Source organism: Cydia pomonella, chromosome 11, assembly GCF_033807575.1.
Source record: "Cydia pomonella isolate Wapato2018A chromosome 11, ilCydPomo1, whole genome shotgun sequence".
Taxonomy (NCBI): domain Eukaryota; kingdom Metazoa; phylum Arthropoda; class Insecta; order Lepidoptera; family Tortricidae; genus Cydia; species Cydia pomonella.
The window spans coordinates 8,982,987-9,002,016 of NC_084713.1; the positions used below are offsets into that span (position 1 = coordinate 8,982,987).

General features: G+C 35.5%; 2 protein-coding genes across 2 annotated transcripts in view; both read left to right on the forward strand.

The window, feature by feature from the left end:
* LOC133522773 (uncharacterized) overlaps nucleotides 1-19,030 on the forward strand; it is a 195,338-nt gene that overhangs the window by 113,132 nt on the left and 63,176 nt on the right. The gene's annotated exons all lie outside the window — the stretch shown is intronic.
* LOC133522767 (solute carrier family 22 member 4-like) lies at nucleotides 11,248-18,285 on the forward strand. Its single transcript, XM_061858213.1, has 9 exons — nucleotides 11,248-11,644; nucleotides 11,717-12,008; nucleotides 12,159-12,262; nucleotides 12,832-12,986; nucleotides 13,660-13,828; nucleotides 16,219-16,354; nucleotides 16,453-16,755; nucleotides 17,321-17,634; nucleotides 18,076-18,285. Exons 1-9 carry the CDS (start codon nucleotides 11,637-11,639, stop codon nucleotides 18,275-18,277), a joined length of 1,683 nt encoding a protein of 560 aa, XP_061714197.1. The 5' UTR covers nucleotides 11,248-11,636; the 3' UTR covers nucleotides 18,278-18,285.

Below are 19,030 nucleotides of genomic sequence, written 5' to 3' on the forward strand. Positions count from 1 at the left end.
TTAAGCGAATCAAATGTTCATTGCAATGTTATTTTACTGGTATTTAATAATATATTTGTAACCGCGAAAATTAATAAGACATTTCAAACATAGGATTTACTAAGTACCTACCGACTTTATAAAACTGCACCGTGTTGCCCTTCTTTACAGGTACCGCCCATCAGAACATTATCAACTATGATTTTTGTGATGTACTTATATATATAACTATGTATTACACTTAGTGATCGATCAATTTTTTAGAGTAAACTGTTACAGTTTCGTTATCGAATCCAAGCTTTTTCTGTTTACTTAGCTGAAAATGTGTATCATGCAAGCCGTGTTCAAGCGGAAGTAGAGCACGTCACAATTCCACGGACTTATGACATAAAAATTAGCTACGCCTGCCCTGTCCACCTCTAAATAATTTTGTGAGTCCACGTACTACTAGAACATCTTTCACTATACTACCACACGTCTATCTTCAATCCGAACATTTAAGAAATTGTTTGGACCTTAAACTTTGATGATGAAATAGTAAGAGCTACTTAAGGATTAGCGCAGCTAGTAAATTTACTTGTTTTAATGGCAGCCGATCAATCGGAATGGAGTCGAACAATGGCGATGTCAAAAACAAATTGACACAAGAAAATGTTTTAAGAAAAATCTAGTTGAAATAGACATATACATTGCTGTGACAAAATCACAAGATAAATCAAAATAACTCTACGTGTCGAAGAGAAATAGCTTTCGATTAATTAAGCATTTAGTAAAAAAAATCTCAGCGCATTTTAGTATTCGCAATGCACTTAGAGTCAGACCAAGATAAGTTGGCAGCGATTTTGATAGCCCAGACGGTGCAAATGTTAAGTAAACGTCACAATTTCATAGAAGTTTGACGTTTAAAACAACCCGTACACCGGATGGTATACATAATTTGTAACTGATTCCGATAAGACACGCAGTTTTACGGGACAGTAATACAATTAGCGCCTAATCTCGGTATGAGTATGAGGTTATGATATTGTTACCTGTGAAGGTTTTTCTCCTATAGGTCGTTTTTATTTACTTTACAAATGTGTTAAACAACGACTACTTGTGTTCTCAATATATTATTTGTTTATGACTGTTTAACTACTATAACTAGACCATATGTGGAACGACAGTATGATCAGGACCTTGTCGCACTATTGCGTAATGCCATTACTGCCATTAGTACAATTCTTATAGGACTCTTATTAGAAAAAAACACATTTTTAAATCAAATTTTATCTAATTCTCATATCAACTAAAGATGTGTCACTTAACAACGATTTTTAATTAGTATTTTTATAATTTCCTGGCTTGTTTAATTGTTAAAATAATAACGTAAGTTTTGATTGAAAATCAATAATATACCTAAGTCTCTCTAAATCTTTTATCTATCTTATACCTTTAAAGGAGCAATTCTTGTATAATTCTGATATGTATATATATAAATATATATTTATTTATTTATTTACTTTGGGGATCTCGGAAACGGCTCTAACGATTTCGATGATATTTGCTGTATGGGTGTTTTCAGGGGCAAAAAGTCGAGAAATCTAGATCTAGGTCTTTTATCTGGGAAAACGAGCATTTTTGAGTTTTTATATATTTTCCGAGCAAAGCTCGGTCACCCAGATATTGTGTAATTGATATGCCATGAGGATATTGTAATGGTTGTTGACTGAAGTCACGGCTGTGTTTGTCACGCATCCATTCAGACATCAAACAAGACGCATGTAAAATAGTAAATACCAATGCTGAATGACAAAACGCGAAGTCCTAGGTATGTCATAGCGGGTTCCTAACAATATATTCATATTCATTTATTAGTATTAGGCATACGTTGTCAAAAATATTACTGCTACAAATAAATCATTACACTAGATTAATACAAAAAAGGCACAAATTTGGAAAAGATTTGCAATTTAAACATAAAACAATAAATATTAATTTAATAATGACATAGGTTAGGAGTAAAGAATAAAAGTCGGATCAATATTATTATTACACGTGCGATGACACAGAGAACTTACTTATAGTCGTAAAATAATTACCCACTGAACTTTTATATTTAATATTTAAAAACCTACTTATTATTTTAAGGTGATAAGACTTTTATTGTGTACTACTCATAATTTAGTAAATAATTAATATTGTCTTTTTTGCATGACATAAACTACATGCCACTTATCTGACGAATAAAGTCATCGTTGGCGTTTCACAATCTTCAAATAAACTTAACTGCTATACTTAACAACTTAACGTAGTTTTATCTGGCAGTTAAGTTATTAGTTAAAGCTATCCAATACTTTACTTGGACCTTGGACATTGTGAAACAGGCCGTTATTCTTTAAGAGCAACCACTGTACAATCCTTTTTCAATAAACTATTTGTATTATAGTCAAATACGTTTTGCAGGACTGGCGAACTACATGTTTGTCTATTTTATTGGATTTATAACACACGGGCCGTAGCCAAGATGACAATTGAACAGGGCAGGACTGGGCGTAAAGGGCCTTCGTGGCTCTCCACACCTGCAGCATGTCTATTTTATTGGACTTTTGGTAGCCAAAACCGTACAGGGTCGGATTGGGGCGAAAAGGCGGGTGGCTCCCCACAAGGTCCTAGACTGTATAATGCATGCAATATTGCAATGCAAGCCAGGCACGTGGGGGCCCGTACAGGCTAGAGCGTGAATGGCAAACGTCACTTAGGATCGGTTGCACCAAACCGTCTGAAACCGTTAAGAGGATACATTAGTGGTCATTTCTTCATACAAACGTTCTCGACATTTTCCTCTCCGGATTTTGGCCCTAGATTAATAACATATATGACCGCCTGTTGTTGCTTAGTTTTTTTTTTATGTTAATTACTGTATTTAATCATGTTTTCGTTGTGCACAATAAAGAATATTATTATTATTATCTTTATTTCTCTTTCTTCTTAGGTTATGTTTTTTACAATATGGATATAAAAGTAAAATATAAAAATACATCAAAAAATACTATACAAAACACATATAAACACATTGTAAAAAACTTAACCTAGTGTGCCGCCAGCAGCGGGGCAGGGCCCAAGCTGCCGGTGGTCAGGGCTGCAGAGAGAGGAACCGCCGCACTATCCGCGCCGTGTCCAAGATCACCGCCTTCCTTATTATTATTATTATTATTATATATGAGTTCAATATTACCAGTATCTGTCTCTGTACGTTTTGCTTTTTCGATATTCTTGTTTTTATAAGAAATAACTAGGTTACCTAGCGCTAAACACGGCCAAATAAATACGCCTTAAATAGGCATACAAAATTAGCAATAATAAACGCAAAAATCAAAACGCTCAGACACAGATAATTCCGTTCCGAAAATTTCATTACGATGGGTTAAGTTTTGGAGGAGGAAAATGTTGAGATCAAAACCTCGATTTCTGAGATTTTTACTCAGGATTTTGAACTCCAGTTGTCCTTATCGCACTAATTTTAAAAACCGTCCCCGTCAGCGCGGCGGCGATATTTATCTAAAAATCCCAAATCTGAGAAGATGCTCAGCTGATATATCCTCTTAAAGCGACAAAATAAATAATAATAAAAAATCTTAATTTTTATACATATACAATCATTGTATGTGTAATCCATGTAATGTAATAAGTTCACTGTTTCAAGATCGATGTCAATTAATGGGTAACAAATGAAATATTTAATCAAATACCTACATTAATGCCGACGTGTACATTTTTTTCCCTTATCTTTGAGTAAGTAAATGATTATTTACCTTATTTCATAATTATGTAATTCCAAGGGCAGAAACGCCAGCAAAAGGGCACTGTTTACAATTTGCTTTTCAATAGTGTGTATGTTACGTATATTAGACGAAAACTTAATTGAAAAGTCCCTTTGTCGGCAAATTAAATTTAAATGGCATTTTCTATATTACGCAATGCACAGGTTTAATGTGCATAAACGATTAATTAAAACTTTAATCGCTAATCGTTTCACATGCCAATTTATTAAGAGCAATTCCTAGCTGAGCAACTTTTCAAATCTCGAATTTTTGAAGCTATGTTTCTGTCGCGCTGCGGTGGGCGGGAGCGGAAGCTATCTAAGTGTGAGTGCGCACACACAGACGCGAGACGTGAGCGCTCACTCATTGCGCGCCGTTGCGTCGACATGTCGACGTCGCCCGCGAGCCGGACGGAATTCATCCTGCGCTGCCCGAAGCAAGTTGTTTTTGGTCTCATATCACAGATCTCATATTTTGATCACATAATATTGTTTTTCATTTTTATATTATACTGTGTCTATTAATTACCATATAGGTAAAAACTGCAAAAAAGAATGATGTCCCTGCTTCGGTCGTCGTCGTACAGTCAAGTGCAAAAATATGTATCGAAAGAATCTTCTCATAAATATGGTACTACGCTCTTATTACACTGGTATAAGATGCTATGAGACATATTTTTGAGTAAGATGTGTACACCCATATTTTTACACTTGACTGTACCTATCCGTGACAGTAAGTTGGGTGTGATCATGGTGTGTTGTGAAATTTTGTAAGTAGGTATAAATATATGGTTAAACTACAATCTATTTAACTTGTAGTACGATGGGGCTAAACTTGGGTCGCCTTATTGAAGAACGTATCGCAATGACAATCTGAGTAAAGTATGTTGGGATAATGCCGGACAATTTTGGGACCAATTGAGAGAACTCGTGAAAAAACGTTTTTTCAAGATCTCAGCACATGATAGATTCTTGAAGTACGGAGCAAATCGTTAAATAATAACCGTAGATTCGGCCTGAATTTTGGTAATCTTCAATATAGAACGGTTTCAGTTTTGTACCTGTGTAAAGATGAGACATACTTTTTTTTAGGGTAACGAGTGTTTTGCCATCAAGGGAGAACATAGGATGGTGAAAAAAAGTTGCTTCTAATGGAAAGAGAATAAGATATCACAAAAAAATAGGTCCGGTTTCTACCCTTCTCGAATGTATATAAATTGCAGCCACCAATTACAAACTTAAAAGTTGTCATCGAAAGTTTTTAATTGGTATTTTTGAATCCGATCTTAACCCTGATACAAAAATTGGTAAAATTGTGGCTCTCAAACTTTGATACCTATGTCAGAAGGAAATTGTGGCTCTCAAACTTTGATACCTAATATAAGGCAATTAGATATGTAAGCAATGTGCTAAGAAACCTCTTATTGTAAGGTTTACCCGAAGTAATAAAATAAGAAAAACGACTAAAATAATAGATAGGTTTCGAAGTTTTGACAATTTAAGATCTCGTGAACTGTACAGGTTTAGTGAAAGTGTAAATGTATTGTTTATTGAAAGGAATGTACTGGAAGATATTACGTGCTTAAGTAGGAGGGAAAAAAATCGAAATAAAAAAATAATCGTGCAGTCATTTTTTTAGGGTTCCGTAGCCAAATGGCAAAAAACGGAACCCTTATAGATTCGTCATGTCCGTCTGTCTGTCCGATTCTGTCACAGCCACTTTTTTCCGAAACTATAAGATCTGTACTGTTCAAACTTGGTAAGTAGATGTATTCTATGAACCGCATTAGGATGTTTACACAAAAATAGAAAAAAAAACAATAAATTTTGGGGGTTCCCCATACTTAGAACTGAAACTCAAAAAATCTTTTTTCATCAAACCCATACGTGTGGGGTATCTATGGATAGGTCTTCAAAAATGATATTGAGGTTTCTAATATCATTTTTTTCTAAAATGAATAGTTTGCGCGAGAGACACTTCCAAAGTGGTAAAATGTGTGTCCCCCCCCCCCCCGTAACTTCTAAAATAACAGAATGAAAAATCTAAAAAAATATATGATATACATTGCCATGTAAACTTTCACCGAAAATTGGTTTGAACGAGATCTAGTAAGTAGTTTTTTTTTAATACGTTATGAACTTAAAAAAAAAAAAATTTTTTCATCATACCCATACGTGTGGGGTATTTATGGATAGGTCTTCAAAAATGACATTAATGTTTCTAATTAATATCATTTTTTTCTAAACTGAATAGTTTGCGCGAGAGAACCTTCCAAAGTGAAAAAAAGTGTGTCCCCCCCCCCCGTAACTTCTAAAATAACAGAATGAAAAATCTAAAAAAAATATATGATATACATTGCCATGTAAACTTCCACCGAAAATTGGTTTGAACGAGATCTAGTAAGTAGTTTTTTTTTAATACGTCATGAAATTAAAAAAAAAAATTTTTTTTCATCATACCCATACGTGTGGGGTATCTATGGATAGGTCTTCAAAAATGATATTAATGTTTCTAATATAATTTTTTTCTAAACTGAATAGTTTGTGCGAGAGAACCTTCCAAAGTGAAAAAAAGTGTGTCCCCCCCCCTGTAACTTCTAAAATAACAGAATGAAAAATCTAAAAAAAATATATGATATACATTACCATGCAAACTTCCACCGAAAATTGTTTTGAACGAGATCTAGTGAGTAGTTTTTTTTTTAATACGTCATAAAATTAAAAAAAAATTTTTTTCATCAAACATATACGTGTAAGGTATGTATGGATAGGTCTTCAAAAATGATAGTTAGGTTCCTAATATCATTTTTTTCTAAACTGAATAGTTTGCGCGAGAGACACTTCCAAAGTGGTAAAATGTGTGTCCAAAGTGGTAAAATGTTGAACAAGATCTAGTAAGAAGATTTATTTTTAATACGTCTTAAATTGTACGGAACCCTTCATGCGCGAGTCCGACTCGCACTTGGCCGCTTTTAATGAAGGTCGCCAAAAAAATAAGAATCAAACTTAGAAATCAAAAAGACTAAGTAATTCTTTAAAAAGGTCAAAGTCAGTGAGAGCCCATCTTGAAGTATGGAAAATAAGTAAAATTGCGATTTCATTGGTATAATTTTGAAATTATATATATAGTTGATATACAATCTTTTTTTTTATAAAATGTAAGGATCGTATGTAAAGAGTAAAGTAAATATATAGGAAAAGGGAGCCCTCTTGAAGCATTTTAAGGAAACTAATTTCGAAGCCCTATCTCTATTTTGTATCCGAAACTAGTTATGTATGTATGCGTGCACATCTACATATGCATCTGTATGTGTAGGTACTTTATTGCAAAAAATTGCTCATTTGCTATCTATTTTACTCGATTTTGTTATAAAATTCAACATGTATCATCATCCCTATACAATATAAATACTCTTTAATGCACACCTCAATAAAAGAAAACAATACAAAAGAAAACAGAAACATAAGCACAGGTAAACAACATGCGGTCTTATCGCTAAAAAGCGATCTCTTCCAGGCTACCTTTGAGTTGCGGAAATTAAAAAAATGACATTGTCCGTAAGTAGCTGTACATACACATACAATATACATACATACAAAATAGACTCCCAAAATCTCTTCCTTTTGATTTACCGTCGCGTTGGTAGTGGTACTGGATAAAAATAATGGTACGAAAGTGTGATCAAGAAAACAATAAATGTGATAATTAAGTAGGTCAGTAGGTAAAATGAAGAAAATTTAAAGTTTGACAATCACTGCTGTTTTTTAAATAGGTAAAGATCGGGTTGTTTCTCTCGGATCTTTACCTGGAAGGGTCAAGATCGGATATCGGTCTGCAGCAGTCCTAGGTCTGTTTTGATTGGATAGTTATATAAAAAATATCGAAAAAGAAATTATACATTAAAACAAAAACAGTTTCGTCACAATACGTAAAATAAATTACAGGGCGAAGATCGGATAGAAGAAAAAAATTGCGAAAATATCTTGCTCCCTGTGATTGCGCATAGCACAAGCCCGACGCCCTGAGCGACGCGGGGACACTGGCAGTCGAGGCGCAATGAAATGGCATCTTACACAATGTTGCCAACATTAAAAAAATAAAGCCAAATTAGGGAGACATGAATGTCCTACGTTCTTCACCCGCATCCGGTATTTACCCAACACCTACCTTAATCGTTGAACCGCCGCATTTCAAAATGGCCCTTATTTTGATATCGGCTAGCCGTATTGTAATACGGTGGATTATACAATACGATTGCGATACTTATATATAAATCCCCTCGTTAATGTAATTTCATTTTTGCTATCTAGTGGCAAACATCAAAGTAGTTATCTTTTACTTGTGACGCACAAGTGTGAGCAATGTAAAATACTATAAGTATTTCTAAAAAAAATTGCCTTGTTTATTGTGATTATACGTAGTAAAAGAAATTGTGATTAATTGATTATTAAATTCGCAAAATGCTGTCGTTTTATTTAAAATAATGAAATAATTAGACCAGTTCCGATAGTACCGGGAAATCCCTGTTCCTATTTCCACCAGTACCGAAAATCCCGGTTCTTTAAAACAGTACCGGTTCTGCAATGCCTAATAAGGATGTTATGCCCATCACTAATCCTTCTGTGTACGTATATTTATAAACTGTCTCCGCCTCCAATTCGTGCGATAAGGACAACTGCAGCTCGGACTAAAATTCACTCGCAAAAAACTCAAAAATCGACGTTTCGCTCTCGACTGTTTCCTCCTCCAAAACGCAACCAATCATTATGAAATTTTGGAAATTGCAAGAGGAAGAAATAATCTATGCCGCTATGTTTTGATTTTTTGGATATTTATTGTCATATTTGTATACTGTGCCTTTTTTTACAGCCAATTCAATTGAGCCGTTTTTGCGATTTTTGAGGCGCTGTAAGTTTCTTCAAAATAAAATAATCCAAAAAAGCAAAACATAGCGGCACAGATATTGATGATATTGATCTTATTTGAAAAAATCATTGCTCTAGGTTCAAAATCCAGGGAGGAAATAGTCGAGAGCGTTTGTATGGAAAAATCACCACTAGGAATTCCTCTTAAAGGACAATAAAAGAGATAAACCGGATGTGAGACATTAAAAAGATGGATGTGCCAGTAGGAATTAATCCGTAGAATTTTGGCGCTGTAGCATAATAAATATATTATTATTGTCTCATATTTGTAGCGTCATAAAACAAAAAGATTCACGTCATTAGCGACCATTCACAACGCCAACTGCTCAAGGTTTCAGTGATGTTATTCATAATAAGAGTGTTTTCACATTTTCCGATCCGATATCCGAAGTTCACTACGGTCACAAAAGTAAAGTGTGACTTTTTGTATTTATTTATGCGTTGATTAAATTTTATTTTTCAAAAACACCCAAATAGCAATAGTTGATGACATAGAGCGCTCTAGCAGCTGCCTTTCTCGCAGGATCATCCGAAATCCAAATTTTATTTATCGCGAAATTAAAATTTTCTATGGATGGGTTATCATTCCCGTCTACATTTTTTGCATTTTTTTTCTACTGCAGAAATGGCTTGACAGATTTTAAATCAGACGCTGTGAGATAGCTCTAAGGCGGGGCATACTAGGTAGCTAAAATAAAAACAAATCCAATATCATGTATTTTGAGGCAACTACCTAAGGCCCATTACATACGTTGCATACAGTAGTAATCTTAAAACCTAAAAATATTTTTTCAGTCACTTTTCTGGTGTGTCATCTGTTCAGGTGTACGATTCAGCACTTTCTTACGGAATCGTTGAAATTAGACACCTCTTAAGCACCAGAATGGGCGGAATATTTATTCAAGGAAATTTTGTATGGAATCTTCCATCCTTTCTGGTGCTTAATTTTAGCTCGTGTGTGGTGCGTCTAAACCAAAGGTTATTGAACGAATCGGCTGTTTACTTCTAACCTTTAATTACGAATAGGTGCTATTAGAATAAAACTTATTTAAAATATGACGATTAATTAGTAATAACAATAGTAAACTATATTTTTGGGAGTATCATATATGAAATGAGATACATTCTTAAACATTTTTTGAACCTAAAAACGATGGCCCTAATGCCCTATACATGGCGACGTATATTTATTTATAAACACAATTTATTGAATTATTTTTATTGAAATGTTGTACATTTGTAATGATACAAGGAAGGTAATAAATCGAGACAAAATATTTTGTGAATGATAGATTATAAGGTAAAATTCGAGTCAACATGTCCGTTATTAATGTATCATACTGTAATTTAATTACAAAGTGGTTATAGAAAAATGAATGCAAAAAATGCACCTGTAATTAGTCTTAATTGATTCATTGTGTTACGAGTGTTACGTTACGACCATTAAACAGTTTCTATGTAAGTTACATACATGAAACAGTGTTAGCGAAGGCTATAAATTTATACTATTATTATTATTTAATAAGCAGGCAGGCTGTTGTGACAACTGATATTGCCTGTCTCCAGTAATTAATAATTATCTAGTAGATGTATAGGTTTGCTTTTCTAATTTATTTAATATAGGTATACCCTATAGATTAAGTACAATAACTGATTATGAATATTAATTTTCGTATCCCCAGAGCTTCCTCTAGACACTACCGACCATTGTCACTTCCACCGACCAAAACAAACTATCGTCAAAATTCATACTTTGTCCGAGCTCCGAGGTCAATGAATGAACTATGTCATAGCAACGATCAACTGGATTTACATCTAATGAAACCTGCAATAATTAAAAACCGCATGGCGTCTAGTTTCTTTGCTCCCCTACCTGCAGAACATGAGCATAGGTTTAGTTTAATTTTTAATAAGAAACAAATTACTTCATTCTTTTCTCATAGCATGTTTTGGCGTTTGTAATGTCTTTAATTTGTGCTAGCCTGTAATATGCCTACCTTTGTATCCTGTCTGTGGAAACCTGTAATTGGCTTCTCCGATACATATTTATGTTAACCTAGTTTTAGTTTACTTAAGCTGTTGGTTTTCCGAATAAAATAAAATAAATACAATTCACATGGTTAAAATTCGTAACAGAATGGAGTCAGTTAACTTTAAATCTAATTATTGGTCCTTAATAACGTAATTTGTTATGCAATTTACACTTATAATCTACGTGTATGTATTTATATAAGACACAGCAAATTCGTAAATTAGCATATATATTCGATACTCACGAAGATGTTTGGCAACGTGATGTAGGTATTGTACAACGTGTAACTCTAATTAAACTAGGTACCCGCATATTATATTGTCACATATGTAAGTAATTGCCAAATAGATATTGCAAAGTATTTACACATACCAACAACAAACTAGCCCCAAATTACATAAGAACTAAGTATCTATATACTTAGACAATAGTGTCCTGACCAAAAAATCTTACTGAACCTGAACACATAGTACACTTTCCACTCTGGCATAATTCAGGCGGGTTTATTTATACTATAGAAGAAATGGACTTAGTTTTTGGACTAAATTGCTTATGGATTAATGTTTAACATAAAACCAACATGCATGTGCTTACCTCAAATGTGTTGTGATCCTAATTTGTGTATAAGTAGGTAAGAATACGATTTTTGTCACAAAAGAAGGAACTTCATTTTTATAAAATTGAAACGAACGAAGTACACAGAACACTAAAATCTAAACTCAGTTACCTCGAAATAATGTAGTTAATTACTTATCCTTATTCTAATAAGCGACCACTTATACAAAATGATTTAATTATAGTCACAGGTTATTTAATATTAAATGTATCCTTCATTCAAATCGAAACTGTTTACGTTTTTATCTAGTAGGCACAGAAAGGACGAGACTTCATTGACAAATGTCTATGTAAAATCTTGAAAATATTTAAGTAGCCTGTAGATATTGTGATTGAACTCTACTTTTCTATTATAATTTTAGAATCGGGTCCATATACGAGGATGTGACGACCGACGTTCTGGGTCAAATCGGGGCATGGCAGTGGATAGTGACCATCGTGTCTACTGCCCTCATGGCATCTAACATGTTCAACCAGTACGAAGACATGTTTCTTCTCAAGCAGTCAACCAACATAATATGCACGCCGCCTCAGGGCTTTTATGCGACTAACGACTCCAGACAGTGTCATGTAATTTCTAAAAATAGTAGTGAAGAAATTCGCTGCCAGTTGTGGCATGTAAAAGTATTGGGATTATTTTGGCTGAAGAAAAACGTAAGTGATTATGATTTGTTATAGCTTAGGCTTAGACGATACCTAACTTCCTACTTTTCAGATTCCTAACAAAAGGGTTGCTTTCTAAAAGCGCATGTTTTATAAAGTCTACGGTATATATGAACTACATTTTTGTGTGTTGTTATTCAGTGGATAATGGCTTGCGATCAAGAGTGGAAGTTCCTGTCAGCAGCGATGATTTGTCGTTTGGGAGTCATGTTTGGATATGTTGTCTTTGGTCTGATTTCAGACAGGTAAATCTGATAACATAAATATTTTCCATATAACAGTAGTTAATGGTTCCGTTAAAAATAAATACTACAGTTACTATAAACTAAACGATTCCTTACCGCCACTTTCCAAACATAACTTCCTGAAACAGGCTTCATATCCAGCTATTAAAAGCAAAATAAAAAAGCGGCCAAGTGCGCGTCGGACTCGCCCATGAAGGGTTCCGTACCATTTATGACGTATAAAAAAAACTACTTACTAGATCTCGTTCAAATTTTCGGTGGAAGTTTGCATGGTAATGTATATCATATTTTTTTTTTTAGTTTTATTATTCTGTTATTTTAAAAGTTACAGGGGGGGGGGACACATACATTTTACCACTTTGGAAGTGTCTCTCGCGCAAACTATTCAGTTTAGAAAAAAAATATATTAGAAACCTCCATATCATTTTTGAAGACCTATGGGGACCCCACACGTATGGGTTTGATGAAAAAAAAATTTGACTTTCAGTTCTAAGTATGGGGAACCCCCAAAATTTATTGTTTTTATTTTAAATACTTCATTTGAAACTTTTTCATTTGTTTGATTTCAGCTTCGGTCGAAAAAAGGCAATGGTATTAGATGTATATACTAACTTAGTATTGAGAATATCAATCATAGTTTGCGACTCTGAAAGTTGGTTCAGATTGTTAGTTTTCATAAGATCTCTACTCGGTAGTGCTAATAATTTCATGGGACTAATTTTGAGTAAGTAAATATTCAATCTATTTTGACTGTATCGATAACATTTGAAATTAAATATAGGAAATTATGAAGAAGAAAAGCTTTTAAGTTAAACAGCACGATTTCTATTAAGCAACAGCCAATCTTTTTCCCGTATCCCATACACCAAAAAGACCTACTTATTCCACACGGAACTTAAATTAAGGATCTAAATGTCTATACGATCATAACAAAATATATATTATTATGCTCTCTGGCGCTGTGGCCTAGCGGTAAGAGCGTGCGACTTTCAATTCGGAAGTCGCGGGTTCAAACCCCGGTTCGTACCAATGAGTTTTTAGCAACTAATTACTAATCATTAATATCATTTCATATTTACCAGTCGCTTTTCGGTGAAGGAAAACATCGTGCTGAGGAAATCGGACTAACCCCATAAGGCCTAGTTTACCCTCTGGGTTGGAAGGTCAGATGGCAGTTGCCTTCGTAAAAACTAGTGCCTACGCCAATTCTGGGGATTAGTTGTCAAACAGACCCCAGGCTCCCATGAGCCATTATCACTTTATCGACATTCACGCAGCGAATGACCCAGTGAGATTGCACCATTTCGGTGCCCATTTAGAACCACCGGCATTCGTATTATTTGGATTCTCAATTAAAGATCCGTGTGAAAATTGATGAAAACTTATTTTTTCGGTAGTTTGCGAGATCGCGAGCAACAGATGGCGCTCGTGGTTAAGTATGATAGTGGCATCGCCGCGGCTGCTCGCGGCCGTGTGCATGGTTCCGCTGGCCCGCGCCATCGGCAACTCTGAGTCTTTCACCTTCATCGCCTGCTTCTATGATCTACTGCTCATCGTGATTTTGAGGTATTTGTACCTACTACTGTAAGACACAAACGGGCAAATGTGCAGTATGGTCTCAATGGCTATCAAGAAAACTGAATCTATGTCCCTTCGAAACTTGGTTTGGTAATCGAGATTTTTAGGTATATTTTATACCTAAGTATCATTAAATTAATAGAGCGCAGGCTAAGCACCCTGAGCTCTTCTCCATCTAGGATCAGAAACTGTGAGTTGGTTATAATATGTGTGTAGAAAAGTAGAATAAAACTGAGTTCATACCCAACCCAACTGATATATAATTATAATTTTATATAGTATCAACTGTACATAACTACTGTGTGTTTTTCTATTGATGTTCGATGTTCGTTAAAGATAAAGATAATTTTCAAGTTGGCGTATTACAATGCGCTTATGAAACTCAATCAAAAAATGTCAAAAAATATATCCATATAAAAAAATACAGTACTACACCGAGGCTACATCTACAGGGTGATTCAGGAGTTGTGAGCAGGATCAACCCTACGGATTCAATTCAACAAAAGCTAATCTCTCATACTAGTATTAGTGTGAGTAAGTTTTTTTTTTTTGAAGTGTTAAAAAAACAAAGTTTTTTTTAATTTTGCACGTTAAGTTTGGTCACTCTACAATTAGAATACTTCAGTCAAGTACCGGTTCTCATTTGTCTAGCCAAATCAAATTGTCAGCAGATAACACGTCGGGCTAGTTACTTTTGAAATGTCGTATGTCATCTGAGGAGTCTACTTACTTTGGGAACATCGTATCTTCCTTAAGTATGTAATTCATACCTAGTGCAACATTACTTAAAATAAATAAACGTATGAAAATCGCATGGCAAATTTTTTAATTGTAAAATCAAACAATAAAACTGTATAAAACATTGAAACAAAATTAAAAGAAACTTCTTTCTAGTGAAAATTATTACCTATTTTACGTAATTACAAATAATTATTGATACTTTAAAAGTTGCTCAAAATGTGAGCCGCCTTGTTGTAAACAGAATCCCGCCCGTCGCCTGTGATGATTTTTTTGTCTCTCTAGAGCAAAATTGTTTGCTTTGACCGTGTCAAAAGCTGTAATAATGCGTTGCCGTAGTTCCTGCACGGTGGCACTTTCGCGTTCGTAAACATGTTGTTTGATCTCACCCCAAAGAAAAAAATCTAGTGGAGTTAGATCAGGGCTACGCGGTGGCCAAGGGACTGGCCCACCGCGTCCAATCCATCGATTCGGAAAATGATCGTTCAAATAATCACGGACACGATGTTCATAATGTGCCGGTGCCCCGTCGTGCTGATAATATAAATGTTGACGATATTGCAATGGTACATCGTCCAAAAGGATCGGAATCATGTCTCTTAAAATGTCCAAATAAGCAGCACCATTAAGTCGTCCTTCAATAAAATGAGGTCCAATGATGGTATTGTTCACTATTCCAGCCCAAACGTTGAGACTGAAGCGTGTTTGATACGCATTCCGTCGCGTGAGATGGGGGTTCATAACACTCCAGTAGTGTTCATTGTGAACATTGAAAAGTCCGATTCGCGTAAAAGTTGACTCGTCGGTCCAAAGAATGTTTGCTTGTTCATTCTCCAAAAGCCACTGACAAAACTGCCTTCTTAAGGGGAAATCATCTGGCGACATATCTTGAACCGGTTGGTAGTGATACGGGTGAAGCCCCGTAGCATTTATTAACCGCCAAACGTATGACTGAGACACATGGTATCGTCTGGAAACTTCGCCGCGGGTCTCGAGCAAAATAATTTAGAATTCGTCTGTCCAACCTTTCTAAATCACGATGCTGGCCACCTCGTGCTTGAGCGTGAGCACTATAAATTGCCCATAGTCACGTAAATTTTGAACCATCCAGAGTATTAATCCATGTGTTGGCACTGGCAAATTCGGGTAACGCTCATGGAATAAGTCCTTTGCTCTGTATGTATTATTGGTCTGGTAGTAAAGCCTTACCATGTCGCATCTTTCAATGTTTGAATAATGATATGGCGGAGGCATGATTTTAAAGAACTTTTTTTGCAGAATTCAACAATATCAACAAACGTGACTGTTGACAATGCCAAAAATGTCAATTTATTTTATTCTTTATTAAGTGCTGTCATTACAGTTAAAGAGGTTGGGTATCTTTATCAATTACTCATTATAGGGTGGCCATGATTAGAGACTTAAACTCTTATTTAACAAATAGTAAAAAATAAATAAAAAGATGTGGTGGTTTAACTAACTTACGATGTTAAACGATGCAGTAATATTAACTGTATATGTAGGGTTGATCCTGCTCACGTCTCCTGAATCACCCTGTATAACTAACATGTAATTGGTAACTCACTTTTGAGTTCGATTGTCCCCCATTCCTTAGAGCTTACATAGTCAATCAATTTCAGATGGACTCCAGAATCTCCGCAATGGCTACTATTTAATAAGAAAATTACGAAAGCCGAGAAAACTATCTACAAAGCTGCGAAACAAAACCACGTTTCACTTTGCAGTGACTTCAAAATAAGGCCCGTCAATCAAAGAGTACGTCTGTAAGTCTATCTAGCACAATAACTTCTGAATAACTATTAATTATTACGTGTTTCAATAAAATTAACTACAATACTTTTAAAAAATTGCAGGCTTATTTTTGTCTCGACGAGGACCAAACTTGTATCCCTATACTAAGCACGCATAACACAAGAGTTCTAGCCTTCGTTGCGTTACTATTTTGGACTCTGAACTGTTTCTCATGGAGTATTATTTACTCAACCATGTATAGGAGAGAACAGACCAACTATTATCTGCTTAAAATATTATGTTTGGTTGGGATAATCGGGTGCCTGACGGTACTTTTATCGCTGAAGTGCAAGCTGCGACATTTGCTCATGATACATGTTTTCTTGGCAGGCGTTAGCGGCGTGGCCGCTCTTATTTGTAAGGGTGTAAGTTGATCCGATTACTATAGTTAGCTTTCATTAGAAGCAGAGTAGGTACTATTCGACTATGTCTGTTGACAGCTAGTGACTTATGCAAATATCAGTTGCCAGTCATATATAATAGGTTTGTCCTTATTATGTTCAGTACCTATCACTGTCACTGCGTCTTTCTATGAACAGTGAATACAATTAATTTCATGCATTTCCAAGACCAAAACTTGACATTTCGCCGAGGACGTCTTTACGCGTACAGTTTTCTTGATATATTATAAGTTGCCATTAAAAATTCGAATAGAGCTCCTGTACGTAGGCTTTATTTTAGCCTACGTCAGGTAACTTCTTACGAGTTTTTTTTTTTTCATGGAGCCACAGTGGCAGTCTAAATCAGTATAATTCTAGTTATATTTTTCAAAGAACATAAAACAAAAGTCTCATCTCAAAGGTCCAGCCAACCGTAACCATGTACCTAACCCTAGTGCTTAGAGATTTGGTAATTTAAATAACCCGGTTCTAGTGCCATACGAAACAAGAAGTACCTATAGTTAATACAAAAGAATTAAAAAAATTGCAGGAGTCCACATGCAGCATATTATATACATTCGCCCTGGCTACTAGTCTAAACGGGCACGCCATGACCCTGACTATCACGCCCCGTCTCTTCGCCATCAAGATCCGCGCCACCCTGCTCGGCTGCTGCCACGCCGCCGGGCAGCTCGGCGCCATCATTGGCTACCTCATCACCATGCTCAAGCTGGTAGATGAGGTCACTTTAGCGCTGCTAGAAGCCGCGACTACTGTGTCTATGCTAGTCCTGTGCTTAGTGTTCCCTGACGTCGATCGCAGAGAGATGCCGGATGTGCTTGAAGATATGGATTATTTTTCAGAGTATGAGTACCTACTATTAGTTTTTCTTAATTGCTTATCATTAGTGAGAAGGACATATTATCTAACAAGGCACAGTTAGATATTATTGGTTCCCTAACTACCTACGTATAAAATCAGTACCTAGCAACTAATAAGATTATTAAGAAATCAATTGCATGTTATGCTTGTCAGATCGAATCGCATTGTTATTTTTATTATGCACGCATTCTTTTTAAATTGGTATGACTGTGCAATGTGTGTATTTAAGAGGAAGAGAGTAACCTTTTATCTGGGTAATTAACGCTACATCATCGACTCGATGACTGTTGGTCCGCTCGAAATGTTGTGCATTTTTATTTCTCAATATGTTATTTACTTTGTCGCTCTTGCTCTATGATTGTGTCTTACCCTATCGTCTAGTGACACTAGAGCTGTATTGCTTATCACTCACTTCTTCATCAGATTATCAAAGCCCCTGCGCTGGGCGACGCAGAAGACGCACTCACCGTCCCGTGAAGAGATCGAGCTCAGGAACTTGTCGTTCGGCAGCGCCCGCGCCCGCGTGGTCTCAAGCACACCGTCGGAGCATTCGCCGGCGCGGCCCATCGGTTGCGCGACGCTTTGGCGTACGGTCTACCGCTTGTTTTGTAAAAATAAACAATAGAGAAAGCATTCACGTTTTTTTTCTGCATCGTTAAATAGTACCTATACACGATTTATAGCCTCATCTTCTAGCCTAACACATTGTGGTTTGGAAAGGTTACCTATATAGTGGTTTTTAATTCACCTAAAATGTATTTAATTTACTTCAGTTATTGTATATTTTTTTGCCTTTAATTTTATGGTAACAATAATTGGTGTTAATCGGGTTGGGCCGTTAATAGAGTAGGTAGGTAACTAAAGGAGAAAGGTCCAGAAATATGACGATTGACGATATGCACATGATTGCACATTACACATGACTCCCAGATATACATTTCAACAAGATAGACACTAGTATCGGAAAGAGCTCAGGGGATTAGATACCGGTACCCTATGGACTCCTAACGAACACTTATTACAGCATTATTACATATTTGTCTTATATTGTGTCCTATAAGGTTTACTTACTCGGTTTTCTAACGTTTACATACCTATCGTTAGGCAAATTTAACGGAATTTTAGACATTATGGATTTGTACTATTTTTTCATTTGTAATGCTCTGAAAGTGGGTCATTGTTGTTCTATGAAGTGTGAACAGAAAGTAATACGTTTCTGCACTAGAACATTTTACTTTCCAACGACGTTTTTTTTAAGACAAGCAGTTAAAATTTGGTTGTAAATGGATTTATTGTAGGTACAATTGCCATTCCGATATTTAACTCCTCATTCCATAAATAACGATCTAAATTGTTAATATTTCATATAAAGGAACCT